Source organism: Oryctolagus cuniculus, chromosome 10 (genome assembly GCF_051225735.1).
Source record: "Oryctolagus cuniculus isolate XC-2025 breed Fujian yellow rabbit chromosome 10, ASM5122573v1, whole genome shotgun sequence".
Classification (NCBI taxonomy): Eukaryota; Metazoa; Chordata; class Mammalia; order Lagomorpha; family Leporidae; genus Oryctolagus; species Oryctolagus cuniculus.
This window is the reverse complement of record NC_142876.1, coordinates 95556861-95584847: the sequence shown is the minus strand read 5'-3', so window position 1 is coordinate 95584847 and position 27987 is coordinate 95556861. Positions and strand designations below refer to the sequence as shown.

Here is a 27987-nt window from a genome sequence, read left to right as displayed (position 1 = left end):
CTCACTGCAATTTTTGCCACAGCAAGCGTTCTGAGAATCATGAGTGGCTGATGCAGGCCCTTACCATGTGCCCCAACAGCAAGGTGCAATATGGAAGAAAATGCTTGCTTTAATGTGAAATTAAGCAGAATAAATAATTTAGGTAACCCCTCTCTAAGACCTTTTGAAGGGATCAGAAATTCCCTTTGGAACCTTGGTAAAGGTCTCCGTGGATCGATGCAGCTAACATTGACACTGCTTTTACAGCATGCCAGATCAGGGTTTAATGGATTTGATCCTCAAAACAATCTCACAAGATGCGCACGGCTTTCCCTGATGCTTTTTAAACAAGATCTCTTCTCTTGAAGCATGTGGGCCCAAGATCAACCTTATTCAGTTTTCACTCAGTGTTATGTTTTTTTTTTTTAAAATTACATTCTAGCTATTATCTCCCATTATCCTCCCAAGTCTCTCCACAAACACAGGAATTTCAGCAGCCAGAGGCTTCTGTGGGTTAGCTTGGGAATCTAATACAATGTTTAACACATATATATACACTATGTGTTATAAGACATAATACCTAATACGGTCTATAAATCACTATTGGATTTCCCCACCTTGCGTCAGTGGACTCACAAGCTCTTGAAACTTCACCTGTTTGGGGAAAGACTTCAGTGTGTAGTTTAAGGATCAGGGACTGCAGAACCCCTTGCTATCAGATGGCTGGTGGTGGCCACATAATACTGAAGAAAGAGCATGGGATGTGGTAGTGAACGACACAGCTGGGTTCCAGCCTGGCTCTCCCACTTCCTAGCTGTGTGACCCTCAGATGCATCATTTAACCTTATCTCTGAAGTGGGGCAACCTAAGATTGACATTCTGGGTATAAGAAAACTAAGTGGAATGATACATGGACAAAGGAGAGATTCCATAATAGTTATTCACCCCATAAAATACGCTCATTGTCATGATTTGGATTGAATAGCTACAAGGCTCCCAAGACTCCACTGGGGTCTGTTAGCTGACCACAACCCCCCATTCCAATGTGATTCTATCACTTTCCTATCTTCCCTTTAGCTTCTTTGAGTATCACTCTTCTCTACCCTCTAGCCCTGGTGTTCAGGCCACACCATTCCTATCTCTGCAGCCAACTGAATAACACTTGATGGCATTAGATATTCTGCAGTGTGAAGTTGTTGTGTGTTCAACTGCAGAGTTCTTGAATACTTCTTATACCTTACATTGACAGATAATTAAGAATGTATCTGGGACTGGCGTTGTGGCGTAGCGGGTTAAGTAGCCACCTACAGTGCTGGCATCCCCTATGGGCACCAGCTGCTCCATACGAGACGTGGCTGCTCCACTTCTGATCCAGCTCTCTGTTATGGCGTGGAAGGCGGCTCAACTCCTTGGGCCCCTGCAACTATGTAGTAGATCTGGAAGAAGCTCCTGGCTCCTGGCTTTGTATTGGCTCAGCTCTGGCCATTGTGGCCACCTGGTGAGTGAACCAGCAGAAGGAAGACCCCCCCCACCTCTGCCTTTCAAACAATAAATAGATAAATCTTAAAAAAAATGTGCCTAACTTAGGCAAAAACACTCAAGGAAAGCAGGGTTTTGTCTGCCTAGTTTCTGTGGAATTGCACATAGTAGATTCTCAATAAATGTCTGTTGAACTAATTGCTGAACAAGTATTAGTTGAATGCTACATGATGTGGCATGTGACTTTCTTCTTCCCAGTGTCGTCTTTTATTTCTTTTCTTTTCAAATAATCTGAATAATTTGTAAGCAGGAGCACAAGGGTTTAGTTTTTAATCCCATCAACAAAGAACCTTCCAAAAAGGAGACATTCCTTTGGCCTTGGTTGTTGGCATTTCAGATATAATTACATTTTTCACCCTAAAATTTCCCAACAAGATTAAGAGTTACACACACCGTGCCCTTAACCCTCTGCTCAGAAGTTTGTACAAGGAGCTCTGCCCGCTTTTCATGTGATTTCTGAGAGATGCCAGCTGCCGGCAGCCATGAAACTTGAAACACAAAGGACTCGTAATCTCCTGGAACCACCCCTGCTTGCACAATTCCTTGAAGCCTCTCTAAGAATACACCAAAGCCTGCAAGTGTGTACATGCTGTTCTGCAGGCCAACGAGATGCAGCGCTGCCTTCCTCTGCAAGCTCCTTCCAAAAATTCCTTTATCTATTCTGGATCAGCCAAGATTTAGAGAGTACACGCATCTAGGAAAAAGGGAGCTTTCACATGTCCCTGCTAATTTTGCAGGTGACGGCTTCTCCAAGTTTCCAAGGGGCTACTAACTGTGCTAGTTTACTGGGACTGCTAGTTATAGGCATGCATTTTTTTGTTGTTGTTGCTGCCTGACTTGTATGCTTGGCCTCAGGGTATCTCTCCACTCATTCCAGGCAGGGGATGACTGGTGCAAAGCATGGAGACCGCAGGGAGGCTGGCTCCTTGGGCAATGCATGCCAGGGCAAAGCAGCTCCAGCCGGCAGATCAGCGCTCAGTGCTCACCCTGACTCAGGAGACGAGTGAGGAAGCATCCAGATCTTTATACCATGTCATGGATACTGGGTCAATAATTACAGACACTGACACTATAAGACTGTGAGGGGTTATCCGAGGAGGTGGCAGTGGGGAACAAAATAAAAACAAGAAAGGCTAGAAGGTTCTGTTAGGTCCTTACTGAGGGCCAGTACTGGACAAGTACTTTATAAATCATTTTATCTGATCATCACCAGAACTCCAGGAAGAAGGAAAATCAAACTCTGTTTCCCCATTTTCCAGATAAGGAAACTGAGGTTCAGAGAGATGAGAGCCTCTGCTGTTAAGGGGCAGATCCCCACCCCAGAACTCTTCCATGCCTCAGGACATGCTGTTCACAAAAAAAGACAACAACAGGGGGGTTGGGGGAAGAGAGAAGGAAAGAAGACGTGAGAAGGAAGCAGCTGAGTGGTCCACGGAGGAAAATCCCCAGGAGGAGAGGAGGAAATGGAGAGAACCCTGGTGGGCTGTCTTCCTGATTCTGGGCCCATCCTCCTGTTCCCATGAGAGGGGCCTGGCAAGGGAACTCCAAGGGTAAAGGAGGGCTGGGGAAGGGTCACTGTGTAGAAGGGACGTGAGTCAGTGCAGAGAAGCGAGCGGCCTTGCACTCAGACACACCCGGGCTCGGATCCCAGCTCTGAGGCTCCAGAGCTGCTGACTGCACAAGGAACTCTCCCTCTCTGCATCGCATCACTTGGAAAACAGGATCATGGTGGCACCTGCTCCAAGGGGACAAGTGCAACAGGATGGCCAGTGTGAAAGCACTTAGGGGGAAGTGGAAGAGGACAGCCCACTGGCTCAGGCCAGCCCACCACTGGTTTTTGTAAGGTCTGCAAGCTCAAAATGGGTTTTACTTTCTTAACAGTTGGGGGAAAAAATGAAAAGATGAATATTTTGTGACACATGAAAATCAAATTTCATTGTCCATAAATATAGTTTGTGTTGGCACGCAGCCACGCCCACTCAGGTCCTTATGGTGTGGGACTGCTTTTGCGCTGTCATGGTCCAGTTGAGCGGCGGCAACTGAGGCCACAGGTGGCACTAGCATGCCTTTGGCTGTGCACTGCTGTTCAGCGTACCACAAAGGCTGCGAGGCTGTTCCAACGTGACAGCACCTTGAGTACCCAGTGCATCACCCATCTGTGTGGAAAGGTGAAGTGCACAAAGGAACATTACAGGTCAGCATTAACAGATGGGAATTTGCAATATATTTCAATGATCAAACATTTCAACTTGACCCCCAGAGAACCGAAACATTATTTTTCTCCAAAAGAATCCCACTCTTTTCATTAGATGACACTCATTAAAAAATGCTAGCTCTCACAGTACTCATATCCTAGCCCCTGTGCCACTTCCACCACAAAGGCAACTTTGAGGCTCCCAAATTCTTCTTGAGATGTCTCAGTCTTATTGCACCCTGTATCTTATCTGTCATCATTCCAGGTAAGTATGACGAATAAGACACAGTCATATAAGAGGCAAGGAAAAGCCTACTGGTGGTGCTGGGTCACCTGCCTTCTCCTTTTCAGGCCCATTCATCCATTTTTGGCATTGTGTTCTCTGGACTTCTAGGTAAGTACCTCAAACAATGGTGGCAGCTCCTCCTGCCAGGGCAAATGAGCCACCCCCAAGACCAAAGAGAGGGCAGGTCACAGCAAAGCTTTCTCCTCATAGGTTCTGAGCATTTTCATTCTACAGGAGGCTCTGGGAGAAAACGGGTCCATGAACAATAATCATGGAAGATTCGCTTTGTTTTCTGGGTGTGATGCCCAGGCCAAGGACACTGGCTTATCAAAGGCTCTGAGAAGGCCTGTAAGGAAGAAACCTATTGAATTCTGTTTCAACCAGTTTTGCGCAAACTTCTTTGAACACAGACTCCTTTATTGTTTTAGGAAAAAAAAAATCTCTTACTATCCACTATTATCCATTATTTGAAGAACATCATTAGGGAATTAATACCACCACAATGACAGGAGCAGTTGACCAAAAGTCACAGGACTGAAATTCACAACCTCATTCTCCAAGTCCTTTCTCTACAGCCCTGGACAAACCTCAACCATTTGAGCCTCATTTTCTTACTCCCTTAAATAGGCACGATGCCACCTGCCTATCATTTCCATGATGGGCTGATCTGACGGGTGAGCCGATGGAAACTGGGGACACAGCGGGATGGTGCATTTTCTCTAAACAAATAAGGGAGCTGTATGAGTGAGATGGAAGCGGGACAAGTAGAAATGGCAGCTCTCCAAACTTTAAGACATTTTCCCAAACATGGGTGGGCCAGGAGGAGAGCCTCAGGGCTGGAAGTCTTCCCTGCAGTGTTTGTAGGGATGGCAGTGACCTGCAGGGGTGGGAGGGACCGATAGGAGAAAGGACGGAATCCGTCCTTCTGCACCCTGACACCTGCCCCACAGAAAGGCTTGCCACAGACACCCCTGTACCTAAAGCCCCAGCAGGCTTCCACGGGTGGGAGTCCTGAGCTCAAACCAAGCGCTCACACTCACCCTGGAAGCGTGGAAAGGGTTCAAGAGTCTGGCCTCCATCAACCTGTTAGTGCATTCATAATTTTTAAAAATAATCACATGGAGACAATTCATCTGGCGCGTCTCAGCTTGCACCCTCACACACAGTCACCTCCTTATCTGACAGATCAGATTTCGCTGAGTCCCAGGCCTGTTGTCTAAGAAGAGACAATGATTACTATTTGGTTCTGGAACGCTTCCTCATTCTCTCTTTCCCCTTTGCACATATTGTGAGAGGGAAGGCCGGTTCCTTTCTGCGGCCCCGTGTTCTGATGGGCTCATGAGCCTGAGCGCTGACTGGCTGGAGGAACGGCTGTTAGGTGATCGCCACTGGCCTCTTGGAGGAAAACTGGCTGGTCTCTGGTTTCCTAGTGTGCCACCTGCCTCCAGACAAAGACAAGCAGAAAGGATTTTCTGGAACATGATTTTCATCTTGCTCCCAAGTCAGTACCCAGTGTCTGGAGACATAGTACAAAAGAACAAACAGAACCAACCCAAAACAACAGCAGCCAAAGCCCACTGCTCCAAACTATTCACAACCCAAACCATGGGGCAGTGGGGAGACTTCCTTTTTAATCACAGAGGATTTATTTTTATTTTTATTTTGGGTAGAAGGATTTGTAGCCCTTTTAGATAATGTAGTTACATCAGAGAACAAGGTGCGCTGAAAGAAGAATGGATCAAGCCATAGGCATCCTGACATCTGAGTGGTGAACAATGAATCCTCCCTTCACAGCCAGGAACCAGACCACTGGGCAACACAACCCCTCCCAACCCCCAAACCCCCAGAGTGTCTAACGGGTGGACTCCAGCCTTCCTGATGCAGAGAAGATAGCAAAATCATAAACAGATGCCAGCGTATTCGCACGGAAAGCAGTCATGTGACACAGACTACATAATAGCAGCTACAATAATAGCCTTAGCTACCTTGAAGCGCTTAAGCCAGCAGGTGAGAGTGATGGAACTAGTATTTGAACTTAGTCTATGAGGCTCCAGGGCCTGGGTGCTTCCTAAGGCTATGCCAAACAGGACTCTGGGCCCCTTCTGGGGTAAGTTTATGAGACCGCGTCTGTATAGGAAAAAGATGGCAGGATATATACTAAAAGGTTCAAAGTGCTACTTTCTCTGAAGAAGGGGTTTAAGAAAAAAATGTTTGCTAGACTCCTCATTAAACTGCCTCACTTTTCTACAACGAACATAAAAGTGATAACTGGGGGAACCAAGCAGGGGCTGCGTGCAGCTCAGGTTCCCAGTGAAAGCCGTCTTTGTGGCTTTCATTCCAGAATTTTTTAAAAAGATTTATTTATTTATTTGAAAGGCAGAATAGGAGAGAGAGGGGGCAGATGGCGAGGATAGATTGATTGATTGATTGACTGACTGATAGATACAGATCTTCCATCCACTGGTTCTCTCCCCAAAAGGCCTCAATAGCTGGGGCTGGGCCACGCTGAGGCCAGGAACCTGTAAGTCCATCTAGGTCTCCCACATGGGTGCAGGGGCCCAAGCACTTGAGGCATCTTTTGCTGCTCTCCTAGGCCATAGCAGAGAGCTGGATCAGAAGTGAAACAGCTAGGACCTGGATGGGTGCCCATATGGGATGCGGGTGCTATAGGTGCTGGTTCAACCCACTGCACAACAATGCTGGCCCCTCATCCCAGAGTTCCAGGCTGTATAAAATGTAGCAAGGAGTCTTTATCCATATATGGGAATTTGCCTTTTAACTCTGTGCCTGATAGGTTCACCCGGAAAATGACTTCTCTCAAAGACTTTATAACAACCTTTCTCCTACATCCTCCCAGAACCTCTGCTGCCGCTACTCAGCATGAACAATGACAGAGCATGAGCCAAGCGCTCGGGGGCAGGCAGTGTCTGAAGTTGTCCTCATACCACATCCAGCAACACCAACCTCACAGAAGGAGACTAATTACTGGGGGTCACAGTGGGGACCCTCCAGCTGCAGGAGATTTCACCAAGGCTGAAAGCAATGGCAGGGCACCTCCCCGTGCGGACTCAGCATCTCGGTGAGCCTGTACCATGGAACCAGCCCTGGTTGCGGCAAGGCAAGCCTGGCCCAGTGCTCACAGGGCAGAATCTGCTTTGAAGAGTTGAGACCTGACACCCAGATCTTGCCCCACTCAAGACTGCACACGTGAACAGCTTAGACTAGGAGCGGACATAGCAGAAGCTGCCCACTGAAATATGCTGTTATTCTTAGTGCTTGCTAAGAATACTTTTTTCCAAAAAAAAGCTATAGGGAACTGCATTCTCACCCCCAACATCTCCTCAAATTTGTTCAGGGGAAAGGCAAAATGTGTAGTGCAGTACCTGCCTCGTGAGAACCTCTAGGCCAGCAACTGTCCTTCAGGGATCACTTAACTCTGGGGGAAAGCCTTAGGATAGAAATAAGGTACCTCTTTGTGTGGCTAAGGATCACCAGTGGACAGAAGCCTCAATGGCAGAAAGGAAGACAGCCGTTTGGTTCAAAACCCTCAGTGGCATAGAGGGTAAGGCTGCCACCTGCAGTGCTGGCATCCCATATGGCTGCCAGTTTGAGTCCTGGCTGCTCCATTTCTGATCCAGCTCTCTGCTATGGCCTGGGAAAGCAGTAGAAGATGGCCCTACTCCTTGGGCCCCTACACTCACTGGGGAGACCTGGAAGAAGCTCCTGGCTCCCGGCTTTGGATCAGCCCAGCTCTGGCCACTGTGGCCAATTAGGGAGTGAACCAGTGGATAGAAGACTCTCTCTCTCTCTCCCTCTCCCTCTCCCTCTCCCTTTCCCTTTCCCTCTCCTTCTCTCTGTGTAACTGTGCCTTTCAAATAAATAAATCTTTTTAAAAAACCCTCAGTGGGGACCACAAACATGCCCTCTTGTTGTACATGTTGTCTGGTTTCTCCATGTGTTGGGCTTGTGGAGATGATTGGAAAGAGATGAGGCTGGGGTTTCTTTCCCCAAACCAACAAGATTCTGACCTGGTGTGTTAACCTGTGCACTAGCTGGATGGCTCCTCATTGCAGGCCTCTGAGGATATCTACTCCCAACTTACAAAACTCAGAATGAGACCAAGGAGCCTTCCACATTTATCTGTCTCAAGAAAAATTGGTTATGCTCTCTCTGAAAATGTCACTCTGGCCATATGTTCCGAGGATGGCTCTTTGGAGGAGTTCTGGATCAATAGTCCACATTAAATGGTGTTCTGTCCTCACTCAGTGGTTGTGCTCTTTCAAAGCCCTTTCTATCATTCTGGTAACGTGGGGGAGCTTCCAAGAAAGGGCGTGCACAGCACTGTGATGTTCAAAGCACACGGTGTGAAATGTGGCAGGACTGTCTCACGTTGTCACACAAGTCTCTCTGGCACCTGCGAGCATCCAGACAGGACTAACTGCCCTTGGTACCTCTCTCGCTATTCCAACCCATGGTAGACTTTCAGGCTAAATTTCCCAATGTCCACTCTGTGTTATTTTTTTTTTCCTCTTAGCATTTAGTTTTTCATATTCCTCCCACCCATTGATATCTGTGCTTCAAGATTAATCTTCGCCAGATGTGAGTGTCTGGACTTCTCCAAGATTTGTTATTTTCCCTGCATGGTCCTAACCTTCTTCAGGCCATGTGTGTGATTTCTCCGACCTCGCCAGTCTTTCCAACACCTCCCAAATTAGTGTCATCTGTGACTTTCCTTCACATGCTCTTTTCTCCCCTTTACAGATCATTAATAAAGAGGTTAAACAAGACCAGACCAGCACCACCCTTTGGAGCAAATGACAAGGGGGTGGGAGGGCCCAAGAACTCCCTGTGCACCAGCCCTGGCACGGAAGGACGCAGTGCAATGCAACAAGGTTCTGCGAGCCGCCTCCCGTCACTGGCCCATGGTCATTTATCACCACTGTTTGTTTATGATTTCTCAGCCAGATTTCAGATCCTGAGAGTGTGGCCATATCCAAGCCAACACGCGCGGCTTTGCCAGGTATCCCTTCTGAACTCCAGGAAACCCACGGGGACTTCTTTACTGCACTCCATTCTGCCTGAAAGCTTCTATCTCAGCCCTGAGGTCCATCACACTTGACAGCGGAGAGGTGAACGGAGACCTCCTAACCCTCTCCTCTCTCACAATTCATCAGTTCACAACTGTTCGTTAAATACTTTTTGGCGTTTCGCATCTCTCATTAGATTTTTCTTTCAGCTGAAAGAAGACCTCTGCTACAAATGTGGACTAAGTCACACTCTCCAGCAAGCAGACCTTCCTCTGTGATACCCAAGTGCCCCCCATCGCCCAGCAAAGGAGATGTGGCTTGCAGTACAAATGCTTTGAGGCCTGATAGAAAATGTATAGCTGGCTTGGGTCTTGTGGTGGTCATAGGAATATTTTTCTTTGCTCTGTCTTTTCTCTCACCTCCCAAAGTCACCAGTCCCACCGTATCACCGCATTTTTTCAGTTGGCAGAAAGCATAGACTCTGTTAAATCCAGGAGTCACAATTAAAGTCACAGTCTGCCTGGGACTGAGCCATCCCCATGCCTCAGATCTCACCCTGCTCATCACATCTGATGCTCACCACAGCCCTGCGAATTGTGCACAACCTACTCCAAAGCAGGAAATGAGCAGCTGGGAGGGAGAAGAGCTTACCTGTGTTTACCCGGCCAAGCAGTGCTGGAGCCAGGATGCAAGCCAGAGCCACCTGAATGCAGAGACCACACCACTAGGCAGCCTCCCATACTGTCACCCAAACTCCCACAGAGGAGTGCTTCCCTGAGTCACTGGCCCCTTTGAGGATCTGTTCCAGATCCTGGATGCTCTCCTTAGAGGGCTGGGCACAAATCCACAATGAAGTCTGCTCCCTTGTTAGGGGATATTTAGCCGCCCCGCGGGTCATGAACCTGTATACTACATTTTACTCCTCCAGAGTAGGAACTCTGCTTTGTTCACTGCTTCAACTCCAGTACGTACATGAAGAAATAGCTTCTAATGAATTACTGACTATAAGGACTGTGGGTAAGACACTCAATCTGTAGCTCTGAAAATCCTGCATGGAAAGACATAAATACCCAGATAACTTTCACAGAAGCAGAAGAGGAAAAAAAAAATAAAAGCAGAGGGAACAGAGACAAAGCAAACACATCTTCCTTCGCCCCAGAACTGATTCTGTGTTGGAAGTGGACAATCATGGCTATGGTGGTTCTGAACCACCTTGTAGCTACTTCTGCTTATTTCTCACCCTGTCTCCCAAAAAGAGAGCATTGAAAGCTTCTTGTGCAGAAAATGATACACTCAGAAGTTCAAGACTGGAAGCTAAGCATCACCAGAAGCCAAATCTGAACCCACAGAGTTCTTGACGCCTGGCAGTCTCAGAGCCTGTAAAAGCTACCAGCAGCTTTCTCCTCTCCCTAGGTCCTTTCAACCTCCTACAACTTGAGGAACTTTGGTTTTCTGCCACACAGCCCCACACACATCTCTCTTAGTTCTACAACTACTGATACCTCTTCCTCACCCTTGCTGTTCAAGTTCTCTTCCTTTTCTTTGAGTCAGAAAAACCACACACTCTTGATGTTAGACTTCAGCCATGTTTTCAACTTGTCAGCCTGTACACAGCACTGCAGTGAGAGGCCAAAGGCTCCCTTGCTGATCACCAGGCAAATGGATAACGGCTTGGGTCAAAAGTCTGCCTGTTCCTTGGCCAGCCCTACTGGACATCTGGGGAAAACATGACCCTGGAGTCCTACTCAGCCCCCACCCTCCCTGCCGTAGCTTTAACAGCCAAGGTTGGAATCTGGAGGCATTCTAAATTTCATCCTTAATCCTGCTCCCCATCCTAGTCTTACTGGCTTCACTTCTTAGTCTCATCTTCAGTTGAGCTACACATCTGCAACACTACTACTGCTACTGTGGGTCATCACCATCAGTTCTTCCACAAATGATGGAATGGCCTCTCCCGCTCTTCCTGCTATGAAATTTCACCCTCTACACAGCAGCCAGGGTTGTTCTACAACATAAGTTGCATCATGTTCATGCCATGTACCTGTTTAAGGTTTTCCAATGTCTGTATATTTTGCTTAGTTGGAGTCTAAACTCTATCGTGGCCCCAAAGGCCCTATAAAATCTAGCCCTTTTCCATTTTCCTGTCCTCATCCCTCTGTGTGGTGCTCTACCCCCAGAGTCATGGTCTTCAAGCCTCATCAGCTTATAAAATTTCCCACCTCCAAACCTTTGCATATATGCCTGCCTCTCCCTCCTTTAAAGACTTGCGCTTTAAGTGTAATTCTTTAGAGAGAGGCTTATTGAACATTCTTTTTTATGAAGATTCCTCCTGTTAATCTCAAAATATCTTTTTGGTTTCCATCAAGGCAACAATCTAGATATCTAAGGTTTCTATTTTTAAGTTCATTTACATTCTGTTTCCCCCCACTATATGGTAAGATAGCAACCATGTCTATCTTACTCATCACTCTTCTCCCAAAAGCTAACCAAGAACTCAACCATTTGATGAAAGAATGGATAAAGAGTGAACAACAAATGAATGATTAGTGGCCAGTGACACAAGGAGGAGACATAGCAAATCCTGTTATTGACAGTTTGGGTTAAATCAAAGTGCTAATAGCTTTCCCTGTAAAGAAAGCTTCCACTTTGCACCCCCCTGCATAGAGTCCAAGGCTCCTTCCATTACTTCTTTCCCAGCGACTAGATTTCTTTTACCCCAGGACAAGCATAGGCATAGTGTACAGACCTTGTCTGCTAAGAGAAGGCAAAGAAGGTATAAAGTTCTCAGTCCCAATAAAACCTCTTCTTCCTCATTCTTCCTGGGGAGATGCATGCCAGAGAATTCCTTTGGATCTTCCAGCGCTGCTTCTACATGTAACAAATCCCCCACCTCCTATCTAAATGTTTTGAGATTCAGAGTTGTACTCACTCATACACTGTGCACATGCTAGTGGCACTCAGCTTCAGTTCTTCACTTCCAACACCATGCGTCTCCTGGCATCACAGCTCCATGCCAAAGCTTGTTAATGCCACATCTGTATTTTTCTGAACCAGGTCCTAAAAACTTGCATATGTTTTCAATCAAAAAAGACTTATTCTTTTTGAGTGGTTTAAGAAATAAAAATGATCTTATGTTTTAGGTCTGTTAAATTACCAGAGTTCACAGCAAGGGCTCAAACAAGCAAACGTCAAGGCAGATGTGACATTAAATCGCACAAGGTGCCTTGATTTGGTCCCCTGCTGCCCTACCTCATTGACTGTTCACAAAAACAAAAGTAGAAGAAGTATGAAACCTGCCCCAAATATGTATGGATTTGTAGGCAAAGGAGGGTTCCAGAAGTCTGGGAGTTGTCTCGGAAGTATTGCTCCTGATTGAGGCTCCTCTAAGAAGCAGGAAAGCACCTTCGTGCAATGGAAATGAATTATTTGCTAATACAGATGATTGCCACATTAAGTGGATCTTCCCCAAAGGAAGGTTATGGAGACTTGAAGAGCTGCTTTTCCTATATTATGTAAAAATGAGATAGAAAATACCATTAAGGGCTTCATGAGCACATTTTTACATTCGAAAGTGAGTGTGGGGGAGGGGAAGACAAAGGTCCACTATGTACCTGCAGAGATGCCCAGGATGGCGACAACTGACCAGAAACATGATCCCATAGAGTTTCCAGTAGAAAACCAGAACGCAAGACAGGCCACTGGTGAATCTGGGGCATAAGGAAACAGGGCTGTGGCTGAGCCAAGAGGTAAGGGGATGCTCAGTGAAAATGAAAGCGTGAAGCTCCTTATTTGACAATTATTGGGAATTTCAAGAGCCTAACAGCAGAGCTTCAAAAGAAGAATGGAGACTTATTAAGTGTAGGGCTACACCTAGTACACCTAAGCCTGAGTGTGAGGTTTAGGTAGGGAAGGCTAGCTAGCTTTATGGGCTGTCAAAACTCTACAGAAAAATCAAACTTTCCCCCAATCTACTTTATTCAGAAACTACCACCCTTGAATGATCATAGTGAGATAAATAAATCACACTGCGGGGGGCAACCATCTCAAAGCAGCAAAAAAGGGAGGAGCTGTTGGGGTTGTTATGCTAATTCCGATTTGTTATAAATTTTAGGGTGATTTTTCCTAAATTATGATTTATTTCAGCACCCAAACTGTAGATTCCAGTTAGAGCCTTCTGACGCTATTATGAGCATATTACTGATGCCCAGTAAAATAACATCTTGTAATGTTTCTTTTATAAGTGCCATAAATCCAAACATTCAAAACAGTTAATTTTTAATGCACTACTATTATCCATCTTCAGTTATAAATTTAATGTCTCCTTAGGCCTCACAGATTGTAATGCAATTCAAAACATGCAACGCTGTTCAGAAATAGAAGGTTCTCTCAGTATCTCATTATTGAAATCCTTAAAGATATGGTTTTAAAAGCCTGAGGATATCTGAGCAAACTTGTTTAAAGGAGTCATAAAGAAAGATAAGTAGTTTTCTTCAGAAGCCTATAAAATTTATTACAACACATTAAAGTAGGATTATGTATTGACTAATTTTTTGAAGACTTTTGTTTTCTGGGGTGCATGGCACTTGGGAAAATTCATAAAGAAATACAGGGGATATGGAGTTGAATGTCACTGTCTATATTTGCCTTGAGAAGGGCAAGATTTTCTGTGGGTCTTGGAGCCAATTTCATGCTGAAGATGACAATCACACTCGTAGCTCAGGGAATGGCACAATAGATGTCTTGTGAAAGAGCAATAAAAAATCTTTATTATTCAGGAGAAGACACAAATGCAGCCCGGTGCCCTAACACGACAGCACAAGAAGCTGCTTGGTACAAGAGCCCCAAGCAGAAACTGTACTTCCCAAACTCTTTTGAGTCGTCCTTTGCCAGCCCATGCATATTTTGGGCAGGATTTACACTTTTGTTTTTAACTTTTAAGAAAGTTATTTAATTGAGAGGCAGAGGGCTGGAGGGAGGGATGGAGGGAGAGAAAGAGAGAGAGGCAAAGAGAGAGAGAGAGAGAGAGAGAGAGAGAGAGAGAGAGAGACAGAATGAGCTCCTGTTCATGAGTTCACTCTCCAAATCCCCACAGTGACCAGAGGACTGAAGTTGGGAGCCAGGAATTCAAATCCAGGATTTCCATACCAGTAGCAGGAACCCAACCACTTAAGCCATCATTGCTGCCTCCCATGGCCTGCATTAACAGGAAGTTGGAGTCAGCAGCTAAAGCCAGGACTTGAACCTAGGAACTCTGATGTGGGACACAGGCATCATAGCTGGTGTCATCCAATAGGCCAAATGCCCACCCTACATGTTTATTTCTAACTGTTATAAAACCCTTTCTTCTCTTCTGTTTATTTATACTTTAATTTTGTGTGTGTGTGTGAGTAAATGGGAAATTTCTCTTAAAGTGATAAGAGTCTCTCAGAAAGTTGGACATTTCTTTGGTTTCCACACCTCCTCATACTGTCAAATTTCCCTTTGGAGCCACTTTGTACCTGGAAGTGTTAATTCTAATGCTGCTTCCCCCTTTACCCAAGTAAAGCAGAAGAGACAAGATATTCCAGTATGAACATGAAGCAGGTTATACTGGCAGCAAATGTATTCATGAGGCATTATATCTTTACTATACAAAAGATGTTCTAATTGAAAACCCAGCCCCTGTGTGCTCCCCACACAGGAATCAAACTGACCGATTGGTGGGACCTATGATGGGTTAAGGTAAGAAATGAACCACAGTGAAATTGCCACCCACGGGTAAAACAAGCCATTTCTTGGTTAAAATTCATCCGACGCACACTGTTGGATTATACAGGAAGGCAAGACTTGGGGAAGGGCACGCATGCTAAGCTGTCCCAAAGAATTGTCCCAAACTTATTGATTTGCTAACACCCTGGCTTTTCACATTTGCCACGGAGAAAAGAACTGCAGGTGGAACACTATCTACCCACCGTGGTATATACAATCTACCACATTCCGTGTTCTGAACAAAATGCCATAAGCGATGCCATCAAATTTAATATTATATTCCACGTAACCATATGCTTGTTCAAGTCCAAGGAGCTTGTGACTTGACGTTGCCAGTCTGTGGTGCACAGGAAGAGCATTTCCCAGCAGCACAAGTTGCTCGAGCTCAAGGGTCCATTTGCAACCACACAGTAATTACATGCACCACTGTTCAATTCTAATGAAGACAGAAGTGAAGGATGTGCTCTTGGTAGCTAAGAATCCATTTTTTAAAGCACTGAAAAATGCAATGCATGTAATTTATAATGCAAAGAGCCACAGAGGCACAATTTTTGGAAAGGCAACAGATATGAGGCCACTAACGAGACTTGCTGGTATTAAGAGTTCTATTCTCACTCGTTTACAGTCTGTTACCCATTCACCATCACTATGCTCTGATCCATGCATTTTCTTCAGAACTGCCATGGAGGAGGGCGCATAATCCATTAAACGGCCTTCTGAGAGACGATAGTTTCAGATGCATGAACATACAGTTTTATTTTCCTTATTCCTTGCCAAACTTTTGACACAATCAGAAAGACATGAGAGTCACAACACACTGGCATATCTGGCAACAGCAAGCAGTTGGCTGAAAACCACAACTGGAGAACTATGACAAGGTCTGAGTCCATGATCATTAAGAAGTGTGTAGAAATCCCAGGAAGGGCGCAGTTTACATCTTAAATAACACAGAAACATTTGAATCGTGCTAAACCCAGCCCCCAACAAGGCAGAGCAGTAATGTGATGGCAAGGGTGGAGGTAGGATGGAGGGAACTCTTGGGGAGGGTCAGGGCACGGGGACATTCTGCGCTCACAGAACACAGTAGCAAATAGATGGCACAGTCACAAACATCAGCGAGCACAACTGAGCACACACACAATGCAACACTAGAATGCAGTTTTTTTTTTTGTTTTAGAAAAATGATATAAAAGATGGTTTCTCACCCCTCAAAACAAAACTGGAACTTTGGTTTACAGGCCCGGCTATGCCCATATGCCCTCCTCGTCATCCTGCGGCCGGCCCGAGGTAGGGAGGGGCAGAGAGAGGAGGGGAGCACCAGAATGAAAGAAGAGAAGGTTAGTTACACCGTGATGCACTGGACAGGCACACTCATCGTCACTTTGTTTGTTAATCTTAAAGAGCAGCGAAAAAAAATCTATAGTAACTTAAATTCCATATCACCAACTTGTCAAATATATCACCAAGCTTTGTATCCATGGCAACCCCACACAAAAACATTCCACCCACCCAGCTCTGACTCTGTGTCAAGATGGGATTAGAAGATTAAAATTAGTCTACATTAGCAGATGATTATTTTTTTGGAAAGCATGCGATCTCAATTGTATACGCCTAAGGAGTAGATTAAACCTTTTAAGTAAGCAGAGAAGTAATCATAGTAATCAAATACCCTTAATTTCTCTTGAAGCTTAAAGTATCAATAAAGGCTGAAGAAGAATTAAAAAACACACACACATGACTCTATCTACTTGGGTGGAACAAACTTTTTTAGCATGCGGTAATTCACGGTGGTGATTTCACAAAGGATCAAGCATGCTGCGCTCTTCTTATTTTGTCAGGTTCTATTTTGCTCTCAGCAGAGAAGAGGATGTGCACGCCATGGAATGATTATACATTTGCAGGAAATGATTATACATTTGCAATCAAATACGTTTAAAAGAAATGAGAGTAAACTTCCAATTCAATAGAGTGCTTGTAGAAAGGAAGTTTTGTTTAACTTAACATTGTGTTCAACTGGATAAACGAAAACCTATTTGGTCTGAATTCTTGTTGAAAATGTTTCCAAAATGGCTCTGGCCACTTTCCCCCTTGGTGAGGTGGCTAGCAAGGCAGGCAAATCAAAGCTTCGAAGACAGAAGCATACATGGCTTCCGTTTTAAACAATTCTCCCTCTTTATTGGAACGATGGAAACAAAACATGTAAACTGGTCCATATCCTATGTATCCTCATAAATTCCCAATGAAACCACATTTTGCCATGATTTGTTTATTTTAAAAACCAGGGACAGAGACACAACAACAACAACTTGGAACACTTTCTCACTATGTGGATCCTTATTGTTTAAGTTGTTAAAATATTAGGTTGAATCATACGCAAATGTCCATATTTGACTAGTTTTGACCTAGCAAAAACAGCCATCTCATACAGTTCAAATCCTGTCAAGGTAATTCTTATCCATTCAAGGATTTACATGTGTGGTCTTGGAACTGACGTTCATCTTAATTTGTTTCCTTTGTATGTCTTTGAATTTTTATTTTATGCGTTCAAAAACATAATTCTGAGAAGAGGTCCAGAGAGTTCACCAGTCTGCCTAAGATCTGTGCTTCACAAAGCTTCAGAATCCTGGATTGACTTGAGTCAATCCAATTATTGGCACAGAGTCTGAGCTGGACAATTCAGTAGGAATTTTCACTTGATAGTTTAGGTAGGAATATTCTGGCCAAGAAAACAGAATAATTTGATCATTTTAGCTGGGTCTTTTTCTGGGCAAATTATCTGTGCTTACTTATTCCTCAACAGTCTCATAATTGCTACTGGCAATAAACCTTCCTTTTCCCTATATAGCCTAGGAACAATGGATTTTCACATTCACTGCACTTCCTCTCCATTCCCAGAGAAAAGCAAAGCTGATGTTGCTTTTCATGCTAATGAAGACGGAAGTCTAGAGCAGGGGACCCCGAGGCACCCACAAATGGGTTTCAAGGGGTCTTGCAACTCCTTGAGATTCAGGGCAGAATGTGGTTGGGCGTGTGTGTAAATAGATGTCTCTGGATGGAGGCCCTAGCTTTCATCAGAAGGTTCTTGATCCCCCAAAGTTGTTGCTGTAGGAAAACTCTAGGCACAGAAAAATGTTATGATTTGCCAGAGACACAAAGCAAAACAAGAGGCTTTCTCTAAAAGGCAGTGCTCAGCTCCCTTTTAAAGGTTTCCTAAATGGCTATAAAAGAACTTTCCTTGACTTTCGTTGACTTCATTTTGCATTTCAAACCTAATAACTAATATACTTTCATTGTGTTCCAAATCCAATCATATAGGATTTTAATTTTTCAAAAATTAGAGAAAAAAAAAGCCACTGCTACCCAAACCTACTGGTGTTTTCTTAACAGTGAAATGTGGTCTAATGCAAATCACTTTTAGCAAATTAAATATATTAAAAAGTGGTAATTAATTATGATTGAAACAGACAGGAGTTTTAGCTTGAAAATATACACTGCCAATATCACTACTGTTCCTCGTCCACCATAGGAATAAAAAGGAGCTCCCAGATGTCGAGGGTTATTAAAAACCAGATGTTGAGATCGACGTCTTGTATGCTGGTGAATAAAGTAAAGAAATATGACAGTCCAACATAAACTTTGCTAACATTTAACATGGCAGAAATGTGGATAAATTCCTTTCGTGAACTGAAAATATTATGCATTTTTAAAAGTTTTTGCTTTTTAAAGTTTTTTCAAAGAAAACAGAAAGGAAAGTGGTGGCCATTTCTGGTCTCTCTAATCTTCAAAGCTTAACCACGAATTGACCCTCATCACCCAGTGATTTGGGTCAGAGTAAGTGTCTGCTTGGGGAATAAAAAACAAAAATGCAGGAGCTGATCAGGGAGGGATCTCCAAGGCTTTCCAACCTCTGCAGCTGCTACTCTGCTCCACTGCCCCTCTCTAAGCAAATTTTCATTTGTTCTGCAACCTTGCCGCACAGAAATGTAAATTGTGGGGCCAAAAAATGAGAAAAAGATAAGTATCATTTGATCCCAACCTGTATGCCAAGTTACTTAAAAACACTTGGAGTTTCAAAATGCATCTGCGGGCCCTAGGAGAGTCTGTTTCCTTTCCTTGCTTTTCTGCTTCCAAATCTGCTTTGCAGTGACTTTCTCGGGTGCTGCCTGCTGTCTGTTCCCTTGTGTGTCCTCTGCGAGTGACTGCTCTGCTGGAAGCTGCCAAGTATCTGGATGGGATGAAAGCCTCTAGTCCTTCAGTTATCTGCGTGCTTTGTGCAGGGCATCTGAGGATGGGAACATCCAAGGTGAACTGAAGCCCAGAGCAGAGTGGCCACAAAATGCAGAAAATTCCAAACAGGGCAGGGACAGGGAGTCTTAATGATCAAGCTGAGACTGTATCTATCTACATCTCAAGGGATAGGGAATGGACACGAGCCTTGACACAAATCCTGCAGCTGCAGATTTTGGGCCCTGGCAGGATTCTCTAAGTACTGAGAAAAAAAACAAAATTCCTTGTAAGATGGGTTGCTCGCAGAAACTACGTTGATGACAAGATCCAAAAGCAAGAAGATTAGGTCCTTGTTGACAAGGCAAGAGACTTGCCATTGTAGAGGGGCATTTAGGAACCAGGACAAAGAAGCTCTGAGAAGGAACACTACAATCTAATGTGAAACGGGGCCCAGTGTACAGCTTTCCACTGGCCTGTACTTTGAACTATTAGGTATAGCCAACAAACAGGAGCTCAATGCTGTGTGTTTTATTTATTTTTATACCTGCAATTCTCTTTGAGTTGACAGCTGGCGTTTTTTGTTAAAGTCAGAAGCGTAGGTGCTTTATGGGGACCATACTGTCACACCTGTCCTGTGGAGAAAACAGGGAACTCATGGAAGCAGTCATTGCAAAGAGCCCCTTGCCTTGCGGGAATGCAGCCACTGTCTCTGCTAGCAGATCCAACACGGCTTCCTTGCAGGAAAGCGTGTACGGAATTATCTCCATTATACTCCGGTCTGGTGTGGCCAGTCTCCAGACCCACTTCCACGGCTGCTTCAGTTCATGACTTCTCTGATACTTCAAGCCCCAGGACTCTGCAGACCTGGGTCACACAAGTCACAAAAGCAGAGTCACAAGATGGGACTGATGCTGCACCCTGAACCTGGGTGCAACCAGAGCAAATTTTCCTGGCACTTCTACCTGCAAGCTTGGCCAGAGCCAGGAGAGGCAGATGCGTGTGTAAAAGACAACAATAGGTTAAGGTGTGAGCCTGGGAAAAGGGGACACTAAGCCTCAGAGGGCACGGTTATGTTTTCTCCCAGCGGCAAGTCCAGACCTTCCTTCTAGGGACTGCTCATCCCTGTCTTTCATCCCTCCTGCCTCCTGGAATGCTCAGCTCAAGGACAGCTGTCTCTGTTTCAGGTGAGGGGGATCCAGTGTGGCTGTAAACTCTTTCACGACTGGTATTTGTTACAGCATGAGGGGCCCATTTGTAGACATGCTCCCCCAGAGAACAAGAAAATCCTGGCCAGGTTCACATACCTGCTTCCTGCTCTGTTTAAATATAAATGTTAGCTTATTTCTGATCTGGGCTAGAAAAGGGCCAGTGTGTATCAGCACCTCCACAAGCTTAGAGAGAGTGCTGACAGCTTCCGATGTGTCTTCTCTGAGTGACCCCACGACCCCAAGACACACGTGTCAGAGCTTCTTTGTGCAGAGGTGGAAAGGAAAGGCAGGTGAGCGAGGTCAGGTAGTTCACCAAAGGACACCTGCTCAGGAGCTGTGGAGTCTGATCACATTCCAATCGGGTCAACTCCAAAAGTGCGCCGGTCTGACTCCGTTACATGAGCTGTGAAGCCACGGAGAGCTCATCTTGATCTTGACCCCAAATGGCGTTTATTTGCTGGTTCCTCTTAACTCAACTCCGAAGTAGTTGGAGCTCTGCAATGCTCTCTGTCCAAGCTATTGAAAGTCTTGGTTGGAGGCAGATGCTATAACTTATGTTGGGTCCCTCTGGCTCTTGGAGGAAAGGAGTCTTCACACGCAAATAGCAGCTGCTTCTACAGACCTATCAGCAGTACCAGACGGATTTTGGGTCCCTGAGATTAAAAGCAGTATGTTTTCAACCTGCAGAGTACCCCACGAGGTCTTGGAGGTGGGAATTTAAGAGATGTTTCAACATGAGTAACTATGTAAGACTCAGTTCTTGACTGGCTGAGTCAGGATTGCCAAACCAGGTTGATTTGTGGCTGCTCAGGAAGATGTCTCCCTTCACCTGCATAGCCATGTCCTTGGTTTCTTTTTCCAATGCCAGTTGGTGAAAGCTGACCTTCATTAGCTTGAGGGGGGCACATGACAGGGGATGTCCACACTGGGGCATCTGAGACCAGATAGCCAGGGTTGATTCTGCTCAGCAAGTTCACCTTGAAAGGATCCTGTGAGGGGGCTGGTGCTGTGGTGCAGCGGGTTAAAGCCCTGGCCTGAAGTGCCAGCATCCCATATGGGTGCCGGTTTGAGATGTGGCTGCTCTTCTTCCAAACCAGCTCTCTGCTGTGGCCTGGGAAAGCGGTGGAGGATGGCCCAAGTTCTTGGGCCCCTGCACCCACGTGGGAGACCCAGAGGAAGCTCCTGGCTCCTGGCTTCGGATCAGCGCAGCCCCAGCTGTTGCAGCCATCGGGGGAGTGAACCAACGGATGGAAGACCTCTCTCTCTGTCTCTGCCTCTCTCTGTAACTCTTTCAAATAAATAAAATAAATAAATCTTAAAAAAGAGAAAGGATCCTGTGGGGCAGGGCAGCCACCTGCGATCTCTTGCTGAGCCTCTGAGAACATTTCAGAAGTTCTGGAAGTCTTTCGCTTCACTTCTAATGTAACCTCTTCAGGTGCTTTCGTGACCTTTTCGGCACCATCATTAGAGAGGGTGGGACTTGAAGAAACTGGTCTTCCACATCCTTGGAGCGAAAGGACTTCTGAAAAACCACTCCTTGGGACAAGGCACCAGCTCTCTCAGTGGAAGGATGCAAGACAGCCGACTGAAGAGGAAAATGCTGGAAGGCTCTTCGTTGGCCAACAACACTGTTTGGGAGCTCAAAGTCAACATCTGCTCAAAGCTGAGGCACCGCCAGATAACCATAAAAAAGGGGGTGGGGGTGAAGACAGGCTTTATTTTGCTCACTCATCCATCGGTCATTAACACTTAGCTTTGTTAAACACAGTGAAAATTGGTTTTTTAGTATGATTCTGGTTTTGCCATTTCCTGGCTGGTAGGCAACAAAATCGCCTAAGCTTTTTGTTTCTTAATTTTCTTGCTTGCTTAAAAAAGAAAGTGGGGCTGTACATTGGCCCTATCCCTTCGTAGAGCTGCTGTGAGTACTCTATGGAAGAAAGTAAATGAAACTACTTTATAGATGCTTCAGATTTCTACAAATATAATGGGGTGGATCGTTCCTGTTGGTAGTGCTACTGTTGCAATACATTACTTGACATGGCACTAATACCAACGGCAAAATGGCATGTATGGAAAGGATCTAAGAATATATACAATCATTTGTAAACATTTAAGCATCTCTGGGCATTTTAAAATCTAGAAGTTATTCAGATAATTAATAAACAGATACCAGAACCGAGATTTAAAAAATATAATAAATATAATTGTTCCATAAGGGAGGTGATTTTTTTTGAAACAACTAATGGAATTGTGAATGTGTGCAGTCTATGTTTAAAGGATTTTTCCAACTCCTTTCCCCTGCTCTTCCCTTATCTTTAGAGAGCTGCAAGTGCCTGGAGTGCATAAGTCAAACATGATCCTTATTACATCAGTGCAAGAAAAAAAAAAAGAGAGGCGATAGTGTTTAGCAATAGAAAATGGATTTCTCTGCTTCCCGACATTTCAAGGTTGGCCACCTCCTTTCAATGGGGGAGCTGAAGTGCTGCCGCTTAGACAAATGTGACTGGATTAAAGCAGCAAGCCGAGAAAGACTCAAGCACCCGATGCTGCCAGGATGGGTTACAGCTTCAGGCGGGGGAGCGCAGGGGCTGTGTGGAAACTCCTGCTGTTTCAAAGGATCCTCGCGTAACAAATCTCTTAATGAAAGGCTAATACTGCAAACAAGGTGTGAAACAGACAAAGCAGTATATGAAAAAACACTTTACCTAGAATAGAGTAGCTTGGAAGTTTTAATGGGCTCAAACCTCCTTGAAGGAGAAATTTTTTTCTAACAGGAGGATCCCGATACTTTGAGCCTCTCAGTTTTTTTTCCACACATGAAGACTCTACCTGGCAGGGTTTTATCAGAGCGTGCCCTCCTGTGTTCAGATGCAAGGAATGAACACCACACCCAGATTAAACAGCTTGGGCCCGGAGCTGCACATCTGCACAGACAGCTTCCCCACTCCACTGCCCTGTAACACCCCTCCCTGCCCCCACTGTGCTTGTAATGGCTCTGTGAGCCTATAACTGCTAGTAGAGGAAGGAGGCAGTTAAATACAACTCACAACAGTACTTCCGACATTTGTCCCCATTTCCGTCTCTACCTGTGGCCTCACAAAGAGCCATAGCAGGCTCATTTCAGAGCTTCTGCTCTTAAAAAGAAAAAAAAAAAAAGGCAAACAAGTAAACCATTACTTTGGTTACCCAATGGTGATAATCACATAGGCCGTCTAGTGTATGTTTTAGTAGCTTTGGGGATTTTTAGTAGTCTTTGGGGGATCAAGAAAAAAGGGACACCTGTGCTGTCTTCCTATTTTGTGTAATTTTAAAAATACATGTCTTTCAGTCTACTTGTGATAAAAGATGCATGGGGAAAAAAAGAGGCCAGTGGCTTGTAAGATCTATTACTAAATGCAAGCTTGGCTATTTTTGGCTCCAGTTTTGGGAGGACTGGCCCAGCAGTGGCAGTGGTAGAAATCTCTGAACCTTTCTCCTATCCAAGAAACATCAGCACCAACAAGAGGTTTCTTCATGGGTTGCTGAATTTGAATGCTTCATCCCTACACGAGGCCAAAACTCAAGGTTTCGTCTAAGAAACGGGTCATGAAATTAGATTTTCAATGCAACAACATCAAAAAATGAAAACAAAAATGAAAAAAACCCTACCATCTTTTATTTAGGTAAGATTTGGATATACTAGTTTGTGTGGAAAACTGGTATTAAAACCTAAAACACTTCCTTTTTCTTATCTAAAAACTTTTGTTTCTTCCTTTTTTTATTTTTTATTTGTGGATATCCATAACTTTACTTTAGTCTGGTTTGATATATGGTGGTTGATTTTCCTTTTATGTAGGGAACATGAAAATGTATTTACATGCACACACACATATATATGTACTGTATATATAATGTATATTCAAACATGCACTCAGGGGAAGTTAGGGAGAGAAATTTCTGGTTAAACATGATCTTGCGAAATTCTTCCATATGTGGAAAAGTCCCGAGATCATCTGACATATAGCGATACATACGTATATACACACAGGACGCTGTGTATACATTTATCCCACATTCATTTAACCTCAAAACATAAAATAAATTCTTTTTTTCCTCCCTAAGCAAAAGCTAGGAATAACAACTCTATATACAGAATCCATCTTCTGGGGGCAACGGAGCAAGTTAAACCCCTCGTCTGTTTGTTAGAATTCAAAGGGCTGCACTTGGGCTAATCTGTTGGTGAGAGTGCAAGGAGAGCTGGACATCAATCACAAGCCCCTGTCCAGCACTTCACAGAGAGGGCCAGGGTGTGTGGGGAACCCAAGGGCCCCCAGTTGGCTTTCTGACAACTCCCAGGGCCCAGGTCCGGTTCACTCACTGCATGGCCAGTGAGACTCCACCAACTTCTTGTTGACTAAATAAAAATTCAGGCCCAAGGAGGAGGGGAAAAGCAGGCCGATTTAACTAGAGATGTGGGAACCAGAAACACATGGAGGTGCCACTTGTCTTTAGGCTTTCAATAAGGTGGCTGGGAATTCCTCTTCTATTGGGATGCTCTGAAAGGACAGACTAATTCTACCTGAGAGCAGGTACCCAAGACTGGTGTGTGTGGCATGGGCAGGAGTCAGAGGGCAAGAGGGCAAGAACCTTTCTTTCATTTTTTGAATTCACTCTACCTTATGGCTCTTTAACTTGTAAGAAGAAGAGAGAGGGGGCATGGTTTGAGAGCAGTCATCTCAGGACCAAGAAGCTAAGTGCTGTGGCCCCTCAGACACAGACAATAGGTATGGTTCTCTGGGCATCAGCCTATTGTCCATATGCAGAATTAAAAGATTTGCATGATACACTGTGAGTTGGGTTACTGGGATTATTTCATTTTATCACCAAATATAATCTGTATATATCTCCCATGACCACCAGCTGGAAAAGAGGGTCAAATTCAGGCCTGGGTTCTTTAGCAACCAATTTATTTGATGGCTTATGGCAAAATGGCTTGTGTCTCAAGCAGAATGCTATGGGGATTTTCAGCAGAAAATGGACACAGACATTTAGTGCTCTGAAATGCATCCAGTGGTGCAAACTCACATCTCGGCTGAGAGCCAACACATGGAGGGACCACACAGTAACCAGGAGCGGCAGAGAAAGAACCAACGATCACTATTTATATCTGCAGACAGATTCTGGAAATTGCCAAGTGGAGTGGGTATTATTTGGGATTAGGGCAATCAATTTTCTTGGACTACGTCAGCCAAGCAGACACCTAAAGTTAAGTGTGCAAAATGGAAAACCAAGCTTCTGTCAGAGGAAGGTCACTCTCTGAAAGAACCTCCAGCAGTCTGGCTAAGCCGATGGCAGCCCTTGGCTGAGTGAAGCATCTTCTTGTACTCTGCCCTGGAGGCCTGGCTTGCCCCCGGACCTTCTGTGTGCAGAGGGTCACGAGTGGGTGAGCAAGGGAGTGAGGGTCCTGACAAGTCACTGCCCAGAGTCCCCTGTGATCCACAGTATTTCCCTCCCTCTCTATGCCAGCCTCTCCAATGCTTGGGGATCTCCCCAGGACTCCACAGCAGTGGGAGTCTGCAGGCAGCCTTGTTTTTAGAACAAAGACAGTAAGAACAGAGAAGAATAAAGAGGAACAGATGAAATGAAGAAAATGAGAGGAATAAAGTCACAAACCAAGAATAGAAATAAAGACACAAAAGCTGGACAAATGGAAAGAGAGTTGATATGGCATTATAATGGAATTTTTGAAAATAAATCAAAACAGCATAAAATTCACTACCAATCAGTGGGAAAAGAAAAGCAGATTTGCAATATAGAAAAAATCAATGTGGCTTGGCTATGCAAAACATTAATCTAAATGGATGTATAGACACAGTCATGTCAACATCCAAAGAGGTTTGCCATCCATATGCACAGTTCAGAGACTTGGGTCCTCATCTTGGGCCTGTTGATGTTTGGTTTTGTGACTTTGGATTATTAACAACCTCTCTAAGTTTCAGTGTCTTTATCTCTGAAATGGAGATATTTCCAACTACCATTCCTATTTCCCAAAGGTATTATTGGAACAGTTCATTGAATAGACTTTTATTGACTGCCTACTAAAGGCCAGACATGTCTGACTATGCTTTGTAACATGGAAAAAAAGATATGAATATAAAACATAAAATTCAACTGAATTCAATATAATCATTCTAATAAGTATTATAGCTTCATGCTTGTGGACTTTGGAGCCCTTCTTTAGAAGATATGATTTCTGTAAGGATAATGGAAAATTTGAATATTAAATAGGATATGAATGTCTTCAAGGTAGAAAAATTCCTTGAGTGTCCCAACTCCTGTGACTAAACACTTCTATCCAATGAAATGGGGAGAGAGAAGTGAAGACAGTTTTCCACTGGTCTTCAAAAGTGGCCACATTTGAAAGCACTTTCAGAAGTTCGTGAAAAAATGGAATTCAAAGGTAAGTTTAACTTCATGCCTAAAACATCTGAAATCCATACATAGTATTTTTATAATCTATATTTTCTGGGAATTTTTTGAAGACCTCCCTAGACACAGATTTCAAAAATTTTTGCACCAAAATAAACTTATCTTTTAATTCCATTTTCCACTGACATTTGGAAGTACTCCCATATTCTGGGGTCTCCAACCTAAAAAATGTTTACGTTCTTTGCCATTCATGCCCCTCCAAGCTAGAATCAGTGTAGCTGATGCTTTAACAGATAGAGCTGTATCTTCCACCAAAAAAATAAGCAATGAGATCCGGGCCTTTAAAGACCCAACACCCAACCCAATATCAAAGCACAGAAATGCGGTTCCTAGATGCAAAAGGGGCAGCATGAACAGTGTCTGGCATTTCAAGTTGGCTGAGGATGGAGTTCCCTCACGGGCTGTAAGTTTCTTGTTGATGGGGTTAGTCCACACCTGACAGACACTGGAAGGAGATTCATACAATTTGACTTTCCCTGGGATAATAAGAATTACATGATGCTTCGAAAACTGAAAGTAGAAAGAGGTGGTATCGCTGATGTGCTTTCAGGCAGGGAAGGCCAATATTTAAAGAAATTAACTGATGATGCCGCTTAGGACAGCTACAGAGGGCATTTAACAGAAGCCGAGGCTCCCCTTGATGTTGTAAAATCAACCACTAATGCATCTATAGCATGTTCCATTTACTCTTTGGAGTCCATTGACTCATGGGAAATATTTGTTGTCTGCCCTTGTGACCACTTCTTGGTGTGAAAGAGTTCCTGAGGCATTCGTGGGATCTTGTTCTGCTTGGACAGACTGAACGGCTGGAGCCATCCTGAGGTTCACAGCAGACTAGCTGCTGACCGCCCCTTTCTCAGGCAGGAGAACAGATTGTCAGACCAGCAGCTTACTTCTCTCACGTCTTCCTCCAACCCTCCCACTCCCCGATGACGGTCATTCGCAATCCCCGAGGGGCTGTGTATTTATGACTGTCCCTGGTCCTGTTGGGCCTCGTCCTTCATGGATTCCTTGCTTCAGAACTACTGTGTACTGTGTTCTCGGTGGCATAACTCACTCTCGGGTGCTACAGCCTTCAGAAAGGTACCCCAGAAATGGATGGAAGAGGCATAAAAACTCCACATTCTGATGAAAACCACTGCTGGAAACTGGATCAGTCATGTTTTAACCCGGGTAGTCTCTCTTTTCACCTGATACTCAGAAAACAATATTTCTCAGAGCACAGATGTTACTAGAAAAGAAAAAATGCCCATGATCAAATAAGTCTGGGAAATGCTGGATTAAATAAAATTGGAGAGCTTTCTTTCTTAT

The 27987-nt window shown here is 44.5% G+C and overlaps 1 protein-coding gene across 25 annotated transcripts in view; it reads right to left on the bottom strand.

The window, feature by feature from the left end:
- Positions 1–27987, bottom strand: part of ERC2 (ELKS/RAB6-interacting/CAST family member 2) — a 1012357-nt gene that overhangs the window by 165259 nt on the left and 819111 nt on the right. For 3 of the 25 annotated variants that reach the window (XR_016214779.1, XM_089306088.1, XM_070050696.2), the window contains one exon: positions 15979–16044. The exons of the other annotated variants lie outside the window; for them this stretch is intronic. Coding sequence is in view for 2 of the 3 variants with exons in the window: in XM_089306088.1 (XP_089162214.1) it covers positions 16018–16044 (27 nt within the window). In the remaining variant the exon portion in view is untranslated. The remainder of the gene's footprint in view (positions 1–15978; positions 16045–27987) is intronic. 25 annotated transcript variants of the gene reach the window in all.